General features: G+C 44.6%; 1 protein-coding gene across 2 annotated transcripts in view; it reads right to left on the reverse strand.

The window, feature by feature from the left end:
- LOC144167026 (uncharacterized) overlaps positions 1 to 14,347 on the reverse strand; it is a 37,278-nt gene extending 22,931 nt beyond the window's left edge. For both annotated transcript variants that reach the window (XM_077696424.1, XM_077696423.1), the window contains exons 1-3: positions 14,243 to 14,347; positions 8,861 to 8,924; positions 4,280 to 4,386 (exon numbers count right to left, since the gene is read on the reverse strand). In XM_077696424.1, coding sequence (XP_077552550.1) covers positions 4,280 to 4,386; positions 8,861 to 8,924; positions 14,243 to 14,321 — 250 coding nt within the window. In that variant the 5' untranslated portion in view covers positions 14,322 to 14,347. The remainder of the gene's footprint in view (positions 1 to 4,279; positions 4,387 to 8,860; positions 8,925 to 14,242) is intronic.
- Between the last annotated feature and the right edge of the window lie 4,987 nt (positions 14,348 to 19,334).

Here is a 19,334-nt window from a genome sequence, read left to right on the forward strand (position 1 = left end):
CTGCCGTGCTAGACAGAATTTAGCCCTACTAGATTCTCTTGTCAAGAATATGCGCGCCAACTCACTGCTTCGTCTGTACCACTTTCTTCGTGTTTCTTACTTGCAATTTTCATTAAATGGTGTTCGTTTTTACCTTTTTTTCTTTCTGTCTCTAATCTCCTTACTTTTATTTATCTACACATCTACTGCTAATCCATCCTAATATTTAAATATTTTTCCCCTACAAAGATTACCTAAATTATTTCGATAAGGCGCCCATTTCCTGGCGAATCCCCCAGAGTGGGTACGCGCCATTTCACTGGACCCAACACCACCATCAACCCGCCTCTGTACCGGGGAGTACTACGGTGTTTTTTGTAGATACACCTTCTTCCTGACAACCTATCTCTGCGTTGTCACGTGACAATATTTTTAGATGCAGAGCATCTGATTCACTCGCCTTGTCCCTCCGGCGTCGTCGTCGTTGTTGTCGTCGGCGTTGTCCACCCCTTCCCCATTCTCCTCGCCGCGCCAGCTGCGCTCTCCGCCGCTCACCCCCTCTCCCTCCGATAGCGAACACACTCTCGCGAGGGGCATTGGATTGGATTCGATTCGATTGGATTGGATTGGATTGGCTTGGCTTGGCTTGGCTTGGCTTGGCTTGGCTTGGCTTGGATTGGATTTGGATTGGATTAGATTAAAGTGGATTGTGTTGGATTGCGTTGCGTCATAGCCGCGGCACGTTGCGTCATTGCCGCGACAGACGCGCTGGGGCCGGCGCATGTGCAGTACTCTCTCGTCCGCGGTTTCCTCTCCTTCGGGCGCGCTGCGCATATAACCGGTGTGCCGTTCTCCGGCAAAGCAACATCCACGCTTGGCTCAAACACCTAGAGTCCACGCCGCTTTACAAGTACGCCATCGTCGTCATCGACTGGGACCGGCTTACGCAGTCCCCTCAACGTTATGCGCGCTATAAAACGCGGTCCCTTCGCCGCTCCGCCTATGCGTCGCATCTACACAAGGGTTCCCGCGAGGGGAGGTGGGAGTTTTTTATGAAAATTGGCAACTATACCAAACGTAGCATCGGCATTAGTATTCGTCATGCTTTTTAATTGAGTGGGTAGGTTTAGCTCGTTCCCACAGGATGAAGCACCACACTGGCTCAGGTTCGGCATGCGTGGGCCTAAAAACTTTCACGAGGGCATGTTTCCCGCTGCAATATACAAAAAACGGAAACTAGAAATTTCTATCTTGCCTTACTATATCTGAAATTTACAAAGTATCCTTTGTCGTGGAACATTGGCTGAAACGTGTACCCAAACCATAAGCGAAAAGCTACAATATACCTCTATTGAACCTTTATGGCTTTATTAGAGAAATAGATTCATAAATCACTCGTTCTTAGACTCAGCACCTTAAGAGAAGTCGATCGAGGAAAACGGAATATCTTTCCGCAAGTGCGATAGCTGCGCGCTCCAGCGGCAACCAGTAGTAATAGGTTGCGGGAATACCGGTAGCCTTTGTATTAAAGTCCGATACAGAGGAATTCCTGCGCTTCCGACCAAAAAGCAGCAGACTGCATCTCAAATAGTAACTTGGAGGCGAAGTAAGAGTGAATTGGCTACACTAACATCGATTAAAAGTTTTCATCTCAAATAACAAGCGGTCTAGAATACGAAAAACTAGATATAAAAGACTAGCGGTCCAAATGTAACAACCCCGTGATGCCCAGCCAAGTGAAATGGCTCATATGTAGAATAATAGTGAAACAAAATCTTCTTTGCCTTTGTAGATACTTCCTACCAGTCTGGAGCTCAGAATACATTGGAAAATGATAAATATATTCGTTTCACAATAAATGTACAATGCATGGGTGTTTTTGCGCAAATACGTAAAACATTGTCTTGCATAAGTGTTTCTCTGGAAAGCCTTAAATTTAATTTTACTCCTCTGAGTTAGAGTTTCTTTCCTACTGTTCCTGCTATTCACAGCTGAATAGTCCGCTCTGACAGCGTTGCCACATTTCACCATGTGTATCTCGTGTTCTTTACGTTTTTATCTCTCTGTGGCATTCACTTTTTATCTGTGATTTTAACGTGATAGCGTTGCGAGACTCATTTCCGAATTCCCCCGTGCGTGCTATGCGTCCCCTATCAGCCATGCTTATCGGAGAAGTATGTCATCGCTGCAAAAAGGGAACTAGAAGTGAGGCAGCCGGGTGGGACGGCTGCTTGACATGGTGGTAACTGAAGTGTGGAAAGAAGAATAATTGTATTACAGCGCCGACGAACGAAAAAATACCTGGTCTCCGCAAGCGCCCTTTCTTTTCAGTGCGATTTGTTCTATTCCTTGTTGACAGCCGCATGCATAGAAGACGCAGTCCCCAGTTAACTGTAACTCAAGGCACCATATAAAACCGTCTCTACCGCCGAAAGTTAAGCCGGTGGCAATACAACTAAAGGGCGACGGATTAGGGACACGCTCTCAAAAACTGAGGCAAGCCTACATTTTGAGCACAGACAAACCAAAATATGCAATGGTACGAAATAGAGCTCACTTAGTACGTCCAACAACACAAAATTTTGAACTGCTTTTGGGATTACCCACGGGACCTGTAACCGTCACAACACTGGTCTGGCAAAGGATGGACACGGCCACACGGCAAAAAATCAAAAACTCTTGCTACGCGGCAACAGAAAAAATCGCCCTTAAGGATTCACCGTGTCATCCAAGAGAAAAATTGCGTAAAAGAGAGAGAGACAGCTCTTCAATGTAAACTATATATTTCAGGCCACCGTAGCGGCAGGGCTTCTTTTTGCAATGGCACTATAGACTTGAAGAGGCTGAGGCGATTTTGAATTGCGGACGCAGAGAAAATATTAACCATATGGCCCACACAGTAAAACGTCTTACCAGTAGGATACCAGGAATGAGGAAAGAAACAATATGACTTACGCAGTCACTGCTCATCAACTGGATATCGTACAGATTGTCATATCTCAAAGTTATGCCATAGCTCAAAGTTATCCACACCGAAGACAATGAAGCAAACAATGCGTCGTGGTTGTCGCGGTTGGGTTGCGCAAATTGGGATCTACATCTTCAACAGTGTGGGATTATTGTGCATCATGAAGATTACCTGTACACAAGTCTGTATATCTCTTTTGTAAATTCTGTCTCCTCTCTCTTCCTCGCATATTTTCGTGCGTTCTTGCGTACCCTTTCTTTTTTTCCGTCCTAGTGGCCAGAGAGTCGTGAGATCAAAACCGGGCACCGCCTAGCAATTTCTTTTTATAGCGGACTGCGCTGACGTGAGCCCAAACGCTGACGGGGCTGGAGGGACGCACTTGCGCAGTAGGCTGTGGACGGCGGACAACAAGGACAACGAGACAGGTAGGGACACAGCCCCAAGCATGAGATGCTTCGCATCTAAAATCACCTACTCCAGGAACCGAAGTTGGCGCCAGTATTGTGTAACCTGACAGAAAAGTGACAAAAAAATAAGTTCATGTTGTCAAAAACGAAGGAAGGGCTGCGAAGATGTTCGGTGAAAACTTCCGACCCTAATATTAAACTGTGTCAATTACGGGAAAACATTCAGCCTTTCCCACGTTCGACATGGCCATGTCGAACCATATGCTAAGCGGACCACTCAAACGTTGCATTAACGTTGCACTCAAACGTTGCACAGACTTCGGAGGCAGACCTTACTAGCCCGTCGCCTAAACGTTGCTGTCAAATAATTGAGTGAGAAAGGAAGTACCTACTGTCTCTGAGACTCAGGACTTCGGGTTTCACTCTTCAGCCTCTTACAAGCTGTTTACCCCAGTGGCCCCATCTTCAATCATTTGTTACTCACCAAATACTTTTTGTATACCCCTCTTTGTTTCTCTAATTTAAAATCAAAATGTTCAGTCCGGCCGTGACAATATAGTATAACACTTAATACCCTCACACTCTCGCCTTTTCGCTCAAAATGATCAACGCGGTCTAGGAGCAGATTTTCACGCCCACAAAGCCACACAGTCGAAGATGGCCTTCTCCTTTTTGTGCCGCGGCGACCTAAAACCGTTGCGACTAGTCTTTTTCTCTTCAATCACCTTCAGTATTTGGATAGTGTAACCGATAAATGCCGCAATTCCATTTCAAAAATGCTCCTTCAATGTCGAACCAATGCTGTCGCGTCGTATATCCAACACCAACACGTAGACGTCATCGTGCAAATTTTTCCGCTATTTTATATGCACAGTGATGTCAAAAGTTTAGTGTTCATGCTGTAGAGCTTCTAGTTTTTTCTTACCGCCAACTGGCTGCATGCCCTTTGAGGGGTCCGGAATATTTCGGGCTGGCTGCGTCGGGGATCCAACAACTACTGCTAGCAACAAGCTGAGTAGCACTGCAGAATACCTGCACGGGTAAACAAAACAAAACCACCAGTGAGGCATTCATTTTCACAGGCATGCAGCTCCGCGTTAACACTAGTCATCGGTTACATAGAATGGATTCATGAACATCTACCCCAGTAACTCACGCTGAACCACAGGTAGCGTAGGCGTGTGTAAATGAGCTCATCAGTTCGGATTACTCTCACCACTACATCAAGAAAATTCTTTGTTTAAAATACTTCTCGACACCATCATCTTTTCTCGGGCTCTTGGCCATGGCGTCTGAAGACACACGGAGACTTATCGCAACTTGAAGAAGATAGCCCTCTTAATTTTGTTCGATATTTAGGAGAAACACAATTTTAAACTACGCGTTTATTTTTGTATTGCTGAACAACTCTCGAATATGGGAATCTATTTCACACTCTCTCTAGTGAAATTGCAATGTATCGCCAATATACTGCTACCAAAACTAAAATAAATCCAGGCGGTTAATTTTGAAACAAGCAGATCTGGCATGATTGGTTTAAAAGGGTCATGGCTTGGGCCTGTTGGTTATGCATAATGGGAACTGAAAGCGCAAATTATACAGGGACAAAGAAAGGGGACAACATTCCTTTAGAACGTCCGATTAATAACTCAATACAGTTTCTCGACAAAAACTGAACATTTTAACCAGATCACACCTCTTGGCATACAAACCAAGGAGAAGCAAACCACTCCTCCACTTCATTCCGCGTATTCTAAACTGGTGAAGAGGGGAATCATTATGATGTGTTTTAAGAACGCTATCAAGAAATCGTGCGACTATTCAATGGCTACCAGCCTCCGTCAACAATCGCAAAGATTGTCCAACTCGGGGTATCCGGTTCAGTTGCAAATCGCTGTTGCGGAGTCGCTGCTATAAAAGTTGCGAGCCCGAACGCAGGGAGAGCAGCCGGCCTCACTGGAAAACCGTGCAAAGTATACGGTTATACTTTACCTTCACAATATTTCCCACAACTTGAAGAAAATTGCCGGACGTGCCAATATTACAGTGTTTTTTTCTGCCCCAGAAAAACTGGGCAAGTTATGCATAATGAGCAATCCCTGGGGTCAACGCTCTAGCCATTACGGTATAAAACATAAATGTGAGCGCACAACATGCACCGAAAAAGTGGTATATAAAATTCCTCTTTCTTGCGGCAAATGTTACATTGGGCAGACTGGTGGCTGTGTTAATGACCGGCTTGTCTAGCACTCTGGCAATGTCAAAAACAAGAGTGGCAGAAGGTTAGCGCATCACTGTTCCACGTGTCCCCACAAACCGCACTGCAAACCGCTCTTCGACAAATGCGACATAATCGGCAAGAATAAAGATAGATTAACCAGAGAAATTCTAGAAGCTTAAAAAATAGGTAGGTTGCAGTCTCAATGCGTGAGCACACCATCTGTATCCCTTTCTCAAAAAGAACTGTTATCTCAGGCGGTTATATGTGTCTCTGGGCATGTGTGGTTGTATGCAACTGGAAAGCGTGGCATGTATATATTGTGTTTTTTTCCAAATACTTTTTTGGTAGTTAGCGCTCGTCCTGTCTAATTTGCACTTTCAGTTCCCATTGTGATTGGTTTCTCAGTCATTTTACATTTCAGCCGTTGGATACACACAGAAGTTTAATGCATTTGGCTGGGTCATGAAAAGAAAGTTGCGGAGAATTTTCTACCTCAATTGCAGTTTAAGGCGATTATGGATCGCTACTCGTATAGGGCGTGTTACAAAAACGTTTATTAAGTTGCGAAAAATTCGACAAACAAGAGAAATGTTCAGCTTACACATTCTTACAGAACACAATCTTTTTGGGGCCACTGATCCAACGGCAGAGCGTAAAGACATACGCAATAAAAATGATAAATAAATACAAACGCAGGCCTTCCACGCAAAAACAGAGGTAGCCCGAGGGCATATCAAGAGCCATCAAATCTACGTTTCCAAAATGCGCCTATATATAAAATGCCACAACAACCCAGATAGTATTTTGTTGAAAGAAGAATTCAAACTGAGTAACAAAGTTACAGCCAAGGACAAATAGCAAGAAACAGATAAAACCAGAATGAGTTTTTTTGTTAGAATTCTTTAAAGAAAACTTGGAGCAAAGTCAATTTGGACTTGAAAGAGGCACTCTCGATCAATATTCACAAGTTAAATGAGCTATTTTCTAACCTGCTTGATACAGGTAAAGCGAACATTCGATTTCCTATTTTGCAAAAAACGTAAGCAAATTTGACAATCAGACGAAAATCAATTTGCCTAATGTTTATGACCCTACTCATTATTTCATCCAGCTTACATGCCTAATGAAGGTGAGATTACAAATCAAGCAATTCACAAGACGGGAGTGCAAGGAATACATACTATTCAAATATGAGACAGTATTCATAACTTCGACAACGTAATAATGGTGCTACATTTCATTATTAGCAAATTCTCACTGTGGTGAAATACTCCGTTGCATGAAAGTAAGCATTATTAGTCCCGCGCAAAAAACAGGGACCAAGAGGGCTTACATTAAGTACCGGTGAATTTAAATACTTTCATGTGTACCATGCATCATGAAAAAAAATCTTTTAAAAGAACAAAATTTTCTGTACAAAATACAAAATAAATCCTGCGCAGCTGGTTTCTGTGGATGAATCAGCACGGTAACACTACCAGACTCTGGCGTTTTTTCTGCAGTCGAGTTCGTAATAATAATGCTCCTAGTGCCTTGTTTGTACGCTTATAAAGGCCTTTGATACCAATGACAAGCAATTACTTTTGAAGAAATCGTACATTAGATTCAGAAACCCTATTTGTTGTTTCGAATTATTACCCAAATAGGAAACCGTTCGTCAAACTAGGTATTTCTTTTGCCGAATACAGGACAGTACAGTTTGGCATTCTACAGGGAGTAGTCATGAGCCCTCTATTGTTTAAAATTTCGTTCAGGAGTCGGAAGGGTGCCACTAAAACAAAAATTATACTTATATGCTAACGGCAGGAATTGATCTCTGCTACGTAACTCGTATAACAAAGTCCTAAGACTACTTCACAAAATTATATGCTCTTTGCTCGATTGAATAATATTTACTAGTAATTTAAGCAATGAATCTAGGCTGGACCGTTCATATTTTTATTATTATTTTCCTCGACGATTAACAACAAGCTTATATTGCCTCCGTAGTTCACATAAACGTCTCATACTACCACAACCTATGTTTTGTATTGAAGCGCCTGCTCCGGTGGCTCTGCTAGTCTACGCCTCCATGAAGTACTTACAAGTACGTAATACATTGACGAGACATTGTCTTTGGATACATACATTGCAGACGCCATGAAGCGTTTACTGGTAGTGTGCAGTTAACAATGTTCTTTAAAATTTACATCCCTAAGCTTAGAAAAATTGTTTACAAACTGTTTGTAGGAACAAAAGTCACATACTTGTTAACTATTTTTCCAAGCCTCTTAAACAACACTAAACGTCGTACACCGCGCCCCAATAGTATCTAATTGCATTTTACACGAAATACATTTTCACCGAGATCAGAGAGACGTAATCAGCCCTGAATGTAAAATTCTGCTTGTCCACAAACTGTTGATCGTCCATCCGCAATGCAAGCCCTAGTTTTCAATTATCTTTAACTCATAACAACGCGCGCCGTTGTAACTGCTTCATTTTCTCGTGCCGGTTGGCCCGAATCCGTAAGGCGCACAAAAGTTGAGAGGTTGAAATTCTTGAATCAACTGTATACATTAAATTTAATTTGGACTCCGCGGTGTACTAGCGTACGTCAGGAAGGAGTGCCCCTACGAGCATATCACCGTCATTCTGCGATGCAATATTCATCACCTGTTTATCCCGTCAAGTGTTATTTTTTCTTGTGGACACCACACTAGAGTGGAACCACCTTGAATTTCTTGTATTTACGGGCAGACACGCAGAACAAAACCATTTGTGCACAAAGTATCATTACGTGTATCCAGAGAGTATTTTTGTTTAATGCGGATTGTTCCCCGCGCATTGAATAGACAGCTACGCCTCAAATGCGCATGGAAACAACCAACCGGTTACATAACATCTTCCGCAATATATATTGTGTTGTATATGTTCTCCCCTTATAGTGTCTTAGCATTATATTTTCCGTTACCTTTATCGATTAGTCCTTGATCAGTTTCACTTTTTTGGTAGTTTTGAAGGCTGCGATTTTTATTCATTAGTTTTTGTTGAGTTGCCCTTTATTAGTAAACTTTTAGGTTGACATTTTCCCTCCTCGCTATTCTTGCATACTTTATGAAGGGCATAAGTATGATCCCCATGCACAATGTGCGTTTGTCAAGCTATCGCAAATGCCTCAGGACTCAAGAGTACTGGTATAATACATTTTTTTTGGTATTAACCGTGTTGATTCACATTGACAGAAAATTTCCGTGGTTGCGTTTTGGATAAGGCTGGAATTTCGCACGAAACCATGCCACTTACATTGAAGTACACGGTGTCCTTGTCATATTCGTTTGCACCTCAAAACCATAGGTGAATTGGATTCCTGCACAAAAAAAATTATGCATTTACAAAATAATTGGCACGCACACTCTTTGTGGAAAATTTTCTTGGCCAAAGCTAGCCTTCCTGACCACAAAAGATTCAAATATTAAGCTTAACTTCTATGACAAAATAATTTTAAGACAGTAAGAGACAAATGTGTTTTCTCTAGCTTTCTGGCATTATATTTTTAGCCACGCTGGAGAAGTAAGCTCGTACATTGAATTATTTGCGGCCTGTGCACTTTCTTTACCGCCTCGAAAATGTTTACAAACACTGTTCGTTCTGCTGTTCCGGAGACGACAGCGGCAACAGTATATCCCGCTTTCCACAGGCGTGGACGACGAGTATATACCATAATCAACATCGCGGGTGAGCTCAGAATGCCAGCATATTGCTGTGACTGGGTAAGCTGCGTCCGTTACTTCTAATAAAACATTTTACGTCTAATGTCGACTTCGGCGTGTTGTGAATTTTTACTGCATCTTACATTGAAATTTCGGGGGAAATCGTATATAATCTTTCAAGAAGAAATGTGAGCTTGTAACAGATTTTCCTGCCTCGCCGCATCCCCAGGCTGTGTTCACGGCAGTTCTTGGTCAGCTTCCTCAATAAAGCACCTGACCACATCCATCCCGCGGGCCCATCCTATCGCAATGATCATTCTGAACAATTCGCCCACTAACATGCTTCACTAACAGGCTTGCGCCTCATAGGTCCTCCGTACAGCAGGGGATTGTAACGGCCATACATATACATTGGAGAGACTCCAGGTCTATCAACCCTTGCCGAAAAAAATTAAATCGCACTGTTCATTTCAAGACCCGACATGCAACTCCTCTGTATTAACCCTCCATTAAAGTTGTACCGCAACACGGGGTCTTTAAGACAATAAAGTGAACTGAAGTGGAAAACAGATACGGTGCATTTGTGTTGTTTCTTACTGTCTCCTTTTAGCGCTGTTCTACCGTGACATGTTGCGCCTGTTCCAGCGTCGCTATTGCATGTTCGGCTGTTCCCCTTTTTCTCGCCAAAATTAAAACTCTCGTGCATTCCTACCTTCCAAGGCAATAAGCTACACGCCCTTTTATCTACCCTTTACCGATACACCTGCATATTTTGTGCTAAAACGCACACTTTGTTACATGTTACACACTGTGTAGTAGAACGACCAAACACCACATATCACGTCTAATACCAACCCCAGCCACGAGACCTGGGTCACCACATTGGCCTATCCTTACCGTTCTATTCAGCAAGGCTAGATGCTGAACACCGGGCCTTCCGTCATATATACAGACTCATTTGAGGCACTACGTAGTATTGAGGACCCAAAAACAGACGACGCCACTGCTCAACGCATCCGCCAGATACTCCAGCACAAGCAGAGGAACGACATTGACGCCAGGGTCAGCTGGACGCCGGGACACGTCGGGGATCGTGGGGGTGGTAACGAGGTGGCACATGGTCTTGCCACCTCACAATCTGGAGTTACACCTGTACATCTCCAGCCTCTCCTGCTCGGCCGGCAATGAAATGCAAGGAAATATCTCTAAATAAAGGTAAGTAAAAAAATAGCGCGAATGGAGCCCAGGAAGCCCCGAGCGCCTAACGACAAAAAGGAGTCAAAACGTACATGACGACGCAAACGCGCATAGATGTAACCATGCGCACAATGGAATAATTAAAACAGCCTTGTGCACAATAAAATTAGGGGGCATAAATGATCCCGATACGTTGGCTTCGGGATGTCACGTAGCCAAAGTGGGTGCACATGTAGGAAGCTGCCTTAATTGCGATGTAGCGTGTGGTCCATACTCTGGATATTCAGGGATTCAAGATGAAGCCGTGACACCCACTTTCGCATTGTGCTTGTAGATTGTATGACGAGTTGCTTGGCATATGCGTCGAGAGCCTTGGATGATACCTTTTTCTTTCGAGCGTCGTAAATGCGCTTTAGTCTTTGCGGAACTTTGCCTGTCTAGCTGACATAGCGTTGTTCGCAGAGTGTAGAGGAAACGCTGTATATAACGCAATAAATTTTTTTTCAGCACCTAGTTCCTAACGTTTACAGGGAAGTACTGTAAGTTTTACGTTGGCACGTACGCTACCTCTACAGCGTAGGGGTGTAAAACATCCGCTAAGGGCTCTCTATGCCCAAGTGCATACATTGGGGCAAGCTTCTCTGGATGGGTGTGCCGGAGAGGGGAGGACGTGCTTGCTGACGTCCCACGGAGCGAACAAAGCAGACTGGGTAGCCACTTTAGAGAATTTCCGGTATACGTGCTGTATGTCGCCAGCGATATCTTGAGGTTCCTTGAAAACCCTATTCAAACGGCTCACAAGCGAGGCGACTACAGATCTTTTCTGTGAAACAGGGTTCACACATTGAAAATGCTGGTAGTGACCCATCGGCGGGCCCTTTCTGCTCACGGTTGGCGTCAAGGTTTTCCTTTGCGCTTGACGAGGACGTCGAGGAATTGAAACAGGCCGTGCTGCTACTCCTCAACGCTAAACTTGATTTCTTTATTCATTTTTTTTAGGTGTGCCGACGATACAGCTCAAGGAATAGCTTGAGCGCAGAAAGGGTTTGAGCGCAGGACTGGAAAATTAGGTTCGCATTCCTCGAGCCACTCTCTTGTAACGTTTGCTGCTATGAGCGATGCGACAGCGCTCGTTGCTGTCTGTCATACCTCTTCCCATAAAATAGCACTCAAATGCACTATTTGAAGCCAACGTAACCGCATTACTTATGCCCGATAACTTCATTGTGTAGAAGGCTCCCTGTCAGTGAGCTGAAACGTCTTTGGTTTTATAAATTTTATGATCGTAGCCAGTTTAACTGCGATTACAGAGAGCGCCAGAGCTTTTAGGCAGTACCCTTTTTATCTGTGTAGTTCCCTCGTAGTTCCCGCGTAGGTTTTCATAGCCGGCCACAAATGTTATACATAGAGAATCCAGAAAAATATGCAAGTACTAAAGGCCGTTACGTGGACGTCATGGCTTATAAAAGTTTGCAACTGTGCACACACCCACGCTGCCAGCCGACAGAATGTAACAGTGTTGAGATCCAACAAAAAACGTTTCTGCTACGAATGGTGGCTTCCCGAAAAGTTGTCTAATTGAAAAGTAACTGTTTTATTTTCGCTTTTCAAACACATGCTTACCATTCTATCACTAACGCCATCCTACGCTACCATTCGAAGCCTAATGCCGAAACGCGACGAAATTCTCTCGCTAATACATGATAGTAACACAGATGTTCTCGCGCTCACAGAAACATGGTTACAGCCAGAAATAAATACCACTGAAATTTCTTATACTGGCACGTCAAATGTCGATCCACACGACTGCGCAGACAAAAGAGGGAGCCGAGTGCTATTGACGATTAGGAAACAATACTTCCATGCAGTATCGGTTCTAACAGTGGAGTCAATATCACCTGGGCTGCATGCCTAACCCCGCCACCCCACCCCCGCTGTTTAAATAATAATATGTGTGGACTATCGTCTCCTGGGATGTTCCCATTCGTTCATGGAGCACCTTTGCAACAATATAACTATTGCTACCCAGCGGTGAAAGTTTTGTATTGTTTACCTTTTAGGTGACTTTCATTTAGCCGACCTCTTAATATAGTGGTCTAATCTATCGTCCTTTTTCCGTAACTCACTCGAATTCATTAATAAACCTCACGTTAGATTTTAATTTGTTCCAAGTTATTTCTGAACCTACTAGGGATTTTAATACTTTAGGCCATGTTTAAACTAGCTGCCCAGAAAACATACAAACATGTTATTCATTAACGGCTTTAGTGACGCAAAGTAATCCCACTACGCATTTATGTCCCATCAACCTTGAATGGTTCCAGAACAAAAAATGGAGGTTACAATAAAGCTAACTATTTGTATACGAACACTGAGCTAAATGTGTTTTTTAAGAAAACATTTTACCGTTGTTCTGTAGCCGGTGTGTCGTTGAAAAGTGGAGCTGTTCCGTAATTCCCGAAATATAAAGAAGATTTCCCTCTTTGTTGACAGTAATGCCACAGAAGATATGCCACTTAAGTACGAAGCAAATAAGCCGGCAGTTTATTGGCATGGTTGACCTGCGGGCACTCTCGCATCGCGGCAAACCTGCATGAACTCAAGTCGGCACGCCTATGAAGCGGCCCGCTTCTGGACGGACATCGTTTATAAATCGCGTGGGTGAGGGGCCGCCCGCTTGGCCTCTTAAAAACTATTCGTTATTGTCATTGTGAAAGCCCGCCTGTACAACGCCCACGAAGGGTACATCGGCTTGTACTGCAGTTCTAAAACAATTCGGGAACATTCCCATTATTAGGCGGCCATGAAGACAAAATAAAACGCGGGTAGTCCTAAAAGGATTAGTCTTTTGTAACACACTAAGCTTTATTCAAACATAGGAGGACGCTTTTAGACATTAACATACCCGAAATATTCAAGAACCTAAATTTTACGTCATTGTGACATGGTGCGGGAAGGAATGGCCTAACATCAGACAGCGCTAATGCACAGTTATCACCGCCGCAATTCTACGTTAGCATCACAGTAATGCCTAGAAGAGTACTAGACAACCCGATGTCATCTGTCAATCTTGTATCTCGCTTATCGCTTATGTAGGCGGACGCTAATCGCGTTTAGAAATTTTTGTCACGTCATAGAGAAATAACCGGAATGTGCGGGGCTGTTCCCACTTCACCATCAGCTTTTTTTATTTCATCCGACATTATTCTTTTGAACTTTCCAGTAACATGCGGGTCAGGTTTTTGGTAGAAAGAAAGCACTTCGTAAACTGAACTCGTAAATTTTCTTCAGAGCCGCTTTTAGTTTCTGAGAATGTGGCAATTGCACTTAGCGGAGAAGGCGCGACAATAATTTTTATACCTCAAGGCTGTAAATGCACATTTGCAACCTTTTTCCACCAGCACAAAGCAGTACCTTAGAGAGGCCAAAACAATAAAAATAGGGTGCCTTTCTGCCACAAAATCTAAGGATTGAAAACATAGATAGAAATAATTTTTAGTGATCTTTTACAGTGCGCAAATACTACCTACACTTTGTTGCAGTGAAGAATGCCATATACGGCTCATTTCGACTAATGCAAAACTTTCATTGAAATGAGTCAAGAACACCGTCTCCGTCTAAGAATACAATCAAAAATACCAATGTTGTAACTTTAGACCGACAAGAAAACCTTTGCAAGGTCAATAAGACATCACTGCGGTACAAACGTGGAAACCTCTTCCATAAACAGGCGTAAAGTGACGCTTTACAAGCTAGAAAGTTTATTATTGCCACCAACCTGTAAAAGCAGAACTTTCGTCTGGTCCAGTCTCCGCCGCTGCTGGATCTGCGGATTGTCGTACGGGATGACGCCACATATATATACACTACGGGGTCTGCCAAGTGTAAAAGAATACGCTAAGTGTCTCGCAAGGCCGCGTCAACGGAGGCTGATATCGCCTAGGCGTGCTGATTTGTTCTTGAAATAAGCGCTTGAAAGGTTCCTTGTTACTCTCACTGGCGCAATCGTGGCTATAGACTTAACAACACTTGTTGAGCTGGTTGGTTGATGCTTATTTGGAATAGTAAAAGGGGCGCTAAGCAGACGAAGACGAGTAGAAACATACGCCGCATACAGGCGCCAACTTCCGATTGTTTATTTATGAAAATCACTGTTGCTTAAAAACAGTCCAATAGTACAGAATCAAGATTACTGTCAGGAATGAACATTTGCTGATGGTATCAGATAGAATAGCAACATCATTGGACATGTCGGCACCCACACGCACTACTGATACTGCATATCCAGAAACAGGACCTAATTTTTGTCACATAATGATAAAAACATCACATAAATTTTTCATAGAATTCACTCCCTAGCATAGAGTTCAGGGTGTCGAACCGGACTTTTTTCGGGTTCGGTTCGGGTTCGGGTTCAAGCCTTTCGGGTTCGGTTCGGGTTCAGTTCCAGAGCACCATTCCGTTCCGGTTCGAACCGGTTCGAACCGGTTCAAACGGGCTCAAACGGGTTCGAAGAAAAAAAGCAGGCGTGTTTTTTTCTGTTAATTTTTTTGTGCTCGTTTATCGTTTTCTTATCAAGGCGGCATAAAACCAAGTCATAATGAATGTTTGTTTGTGCAAATATTTTGCCTTGGCCAAACTAAAGCGACCCTGCAACACTTTTTTCAACTTTTTTCTAAATGCTTGCAGAAAGTAGTCAACCAACACATCCTGTACTTAGATTAGGGGTCGCAAAGTGCCTCAGCCAAAAATTACTGCTCTCTCCTCATCAGATAACTTTGAAATTTGCTTAAAATATTTTTATCTTCTTCCCGGTCTTGGCGTTCTTCGACCGCTGAATGACATCATTACAGCGGTGTAGCGGCTATTTGCCGGCTTTCCTTAAGTTGAAGAATAAAACGCATTTCATAGCCACTTTAAAAAGAAAGCCACAAAAGCGAAGCAGAAACGGAAGCTGCATCCGCAGCGACTAGGAAATCACGCACTGTTGCTGTGTGCTGGCAATTGCTATAGTTCTCGCAGTGCTTCCAGATGCGCAGAAGGGTGAAAGCGTTTATCGAAAGTGTTGATTTTTATTTATTTATTTATTTATTTATTTATTTATTTATTTATTTATTTATTTATTTATTTATTTATTTATTTATTTATTTATTTATTTATTTATTTATTTATTTATTTATTTATTTATTGTAGGGTTTAACGCGCCGACGCAACGCAGACGATGAGGCGCGCCGTAGTGGAGGGCTACGGAATAATTTTGGCCACCTGGGGATCTTTAACGTCCACCGAAATCTCGTACACACGGACGTTTTCGCTTTTCGCGTCCAGCAGAAAAGCGGCCGCCGCGGCTGGGAATCTAACCCGCGTCTGTGTGCTCAGCAGAGCAACGCCTTAGCCACTGAGCCACCGCGGCGGGTTTATCTAAAGTCTTCAATAGCTCCTTTAACTGTACAAGCTACTGCAAAACGTTTTCTATGGTAGTTTGACGAGTATGTGGCGCCCCCGCCCCCTCCCCAATTTTCGTTGGCCGCTCAGTTCGTGGCCCTGCCAGGCTCGGTGTGAAAGAAACATTGTGCGCGGCTGGCGAATAAACACCGACGAGCAGAGCTGCTTGCGGTCAGTCACAGTCACCACCACCACGCTCCGGGTTGTCACTCGGGTGGAGGGTACTACGACCCTTCCACGTTCCCGAATGCGGGCCAAATCGTGACAGATAGGTCAACGATTACAACAATAACTGAAGCTAAACAAAAGGTTCGTTGGGGCACTTAAGGGCACTATTTGTATGAATGTGAAAGCATTGATCTTTATGGCCGCAAGTTTACCTCTATTAATTTAAGTTCGTTCATTTCATAATTTAATTTTATTTTATACTTAGCTTATACCACGACAATTTTATACACCACAGTTGTTTTCTTGAGGAAACAAGAAATATGGCAGACGATTACGGTAGCCGCTAATGCGAAATTTGAGCGCAGCGTGAACTGTAGTCTTCTCGGCGACGGCGCATAGCTGCTGTGTCTTAGGGAGTGATCGCGTCCACAACAAGTGCACGACGGCATGCGGTATACTCTGTCGTTATCTCGTAAGGCGTTGCTGCCGTGGAGCATGTCTCGCGCGGTCTGGAAATTTCGCCCTCCCCTCCCACTTTCACCTTACTTTCGTCCTCCGCTTTCCTGCTCGCTCTATCTTCGGTGGCGTCTTCGTTCTCTCGGTTACAACGAGGCCGACGCTGAGAAACTACGCAAAACCACAGGAGCGGGCGCTTAAGGGCTGCGCTTTAACGCATGGCTCTTCAGAGCCACCGCTGTGCCGCCCTGTGATCCACTCCCTTCGCCGACCGGTGACTGGCCGCACATCGTCTCCAAATAATGCGTCCTCGCCCCAGTCTTCTCGAAGGCGAACATGTATTCTCCTGGCCAGCGGGCAGCGCTCCGGTGCCTCCAGCGCCTCCCCCATCAGTGCATCCTAACCAGAATCTTCCGGCAATGAGCAGCCTCCCTGCAGGCAGCCTTTTGCCTCGACCTACTAAGCAGACGACCCGCCCGTCCACAATCGTTTTTGGTACCCTGGAGTGTCTCCGTGGTGGGGCATTTTGCGTCTCCCCTCCCCCCCCCCCTTCCCGGCAGCTCGTGACGGGTCGCCCTTCGTCCCCAAATCATGCATCCTCACCAGAATGTTCTGCCTGGCAGACAGGCAGGCAGGCAGGCGGGCAGGTAGTTTACTGGCAAACGGGCGGTCTCTTTGGCGGCAGGAGATGGTACGCGCCCGCCATCTTTTTTTGGATCGATCAAATGTTACGCACGCACGCACGCACCCCTATTTTCGCACAATGAGGCAAAAAAATATGCATTGTAAACAAATCGGTTGGTCTGCTACGCTTTTCATCCACCCCAAGTTTCAACGGCGCTTTAGCTTTAAAGGAGCCATGAAGAGAAAACACATGTTTGGTTCATTAAAAAGATTGTCTCGTTAGAATCATACTGACACCACTTTTAACGTAAACTTCGCTCAAATAAGCTACATAATTAGGAAAAACGGGAATGGTCATGCGACCCACCAGCTCATTTCCCGCAACAGAACCTGTGATGTCACATGAGCTAAGCTCTGCGATTGGCGGAGGCTGGCAGAAGCAGACGCAAATTAGGTAGAGCTTACAAACTAGACGAACGAGGAGCGATTTGCGCTTAAATTTAGGGCACATTCTTTACAAAGTAATAAGAATGATGGGACAAACAGTGGAAGTTACGAAAGCACATGTAAACATAGAAGTACTGATGCGTTCTGCTGTTCGTACTGCGCACAGCATGCTTGCTGCACAGCACTACGGGGCTTGGGGTTGTCTCAGACGACACTGGCCGATTGACGCAAGCAACGGTGTCTTACGTGACCCCATTTGTCGAGCGAGCACTGTTTCAGGGAACGAATATTTTCTCCCAGAACAAAAACAAGCCAGGTTTAAATGCGGGCAAAAACAAACCAAACGCTTGCCACGGTATGGTGGCGCCATCTAGGTTACGGAACGTAAAGAAACGCGGGAACAAACCAACACCGCTGTACAGGGTGGAGACAACCTTTGAACGGTCCCGTGCCGCCGCAATTGGGCCAACGGGCTCAACGCGTTATTCTTTTCGCTTCCCACGAGACCTAGCAACGCGAAACAGACAATACGATTCAAACTTTTTCAGTAAACCGCGTTGCGGCGATAATTTTTTGACACAATGACTTGCTTCGGCGGCGAGAGAGCAACCGAAAATGGCGGCGCCAGCGTATACGTGTCTCTACCCTATACGGCGGATACGTGAATGAAGGTACCCTAGGCTGCAGAGCGGTCGGTTCCTGTGATGTCACTTGGGACCACGAAAACGCACGATTGAGCGGGAAAATCAAAATTTTAACCTAAATTGTTTAATTTCTCAGTGAATAAAGCACTGTTTATATCCGGACGAGGGCTGGGGGCACTATAAAACACGAAATCTTTCGAATAAAACCAACTTGCATTTTCTCTTCATGGCTCCTTTAACACGAAAGGATTAGCAGTGCTAGAAGAAAACAGTCCGGCATCGGCGTTAATTTCTGACTGCCAAGCGTGGCAGGTGGCATTTAGAGCAATTTCTTTCTGCTTATCTTTTATCTGCTAACAGAGCTGTTGGAAAGAAAAAACGGCTATAAAGGCTTATTGGACGGCGTGTATAGGATGGCATTGGATAGGAAACCACCGGAGATATGAACTTTCTAATGGCCCTTCAGCGACCGGAGACAGCGATTGGGCTCTAGGAGAGATAATAGCCAAGCGAAGTCACTAGCAGCAGTAATGATCACTTGTAGAGAGAGAGAGAGAAAATGAAGTTTAATTAAATTGAGGCAAAGGTTCAGAGAGGCGTCCTCATTCGAGGGGGCCAAATCGACAGCCGTTTCCATCAAGAGCAACTGATCTTGAAGGCCGGAGCTGGTCATGGCTGTCTCCCAAATCTCTATGGAAACGTGGAGGTTGGGTGGATCTACGGTACACTTGTCGCAGCCGCCTACTATGTGTATGATGTTCGCAGGCTATCCACAGAAGCGACGAAATGGAGAGAGCTGTGTCCCGTCAAAGAGGTGGAGTCTGGTGGTGTGTATGCCCGCAGGGCGCGGAGTAATCTTTCTTGTTTAATCGGTAGCGATTTGTGCGGGGAGGAATACGTTCTACGGAAGATGCTATAGTGCTGAGTAACTTCCTGGTCTGTGACTGCAGGATGCATGCACTCGGGCCCGGCTTCATCACCGCTGGCTAAGCGGGTCAAATCTCGAGCCACGAGGATGGTGATCTTGTTTGCCGAGGATTCCAGTATGAGCTGGTGCCCATACAATCGTGACTGTCTCGTTGGTGG

The sequence above is a fragment of the Haemaphysalis longicornis genome, unplaced genomic scaffold (genome assembly GCF_048455015.1).
Source record: "Haemaphysalis longicornis isolate Haplotype H1 unplaced genomic scaffold, Haemaphysalis longicornis Haplotype H1 scaffold_2, whole genome shotgun sequence".
NCBI lineage: Eukaryota > Metazoa > Arthropoda > Arachnida > Ixodida > Ixodidae > Haemaphysalis > Haemaphysalis longicornis.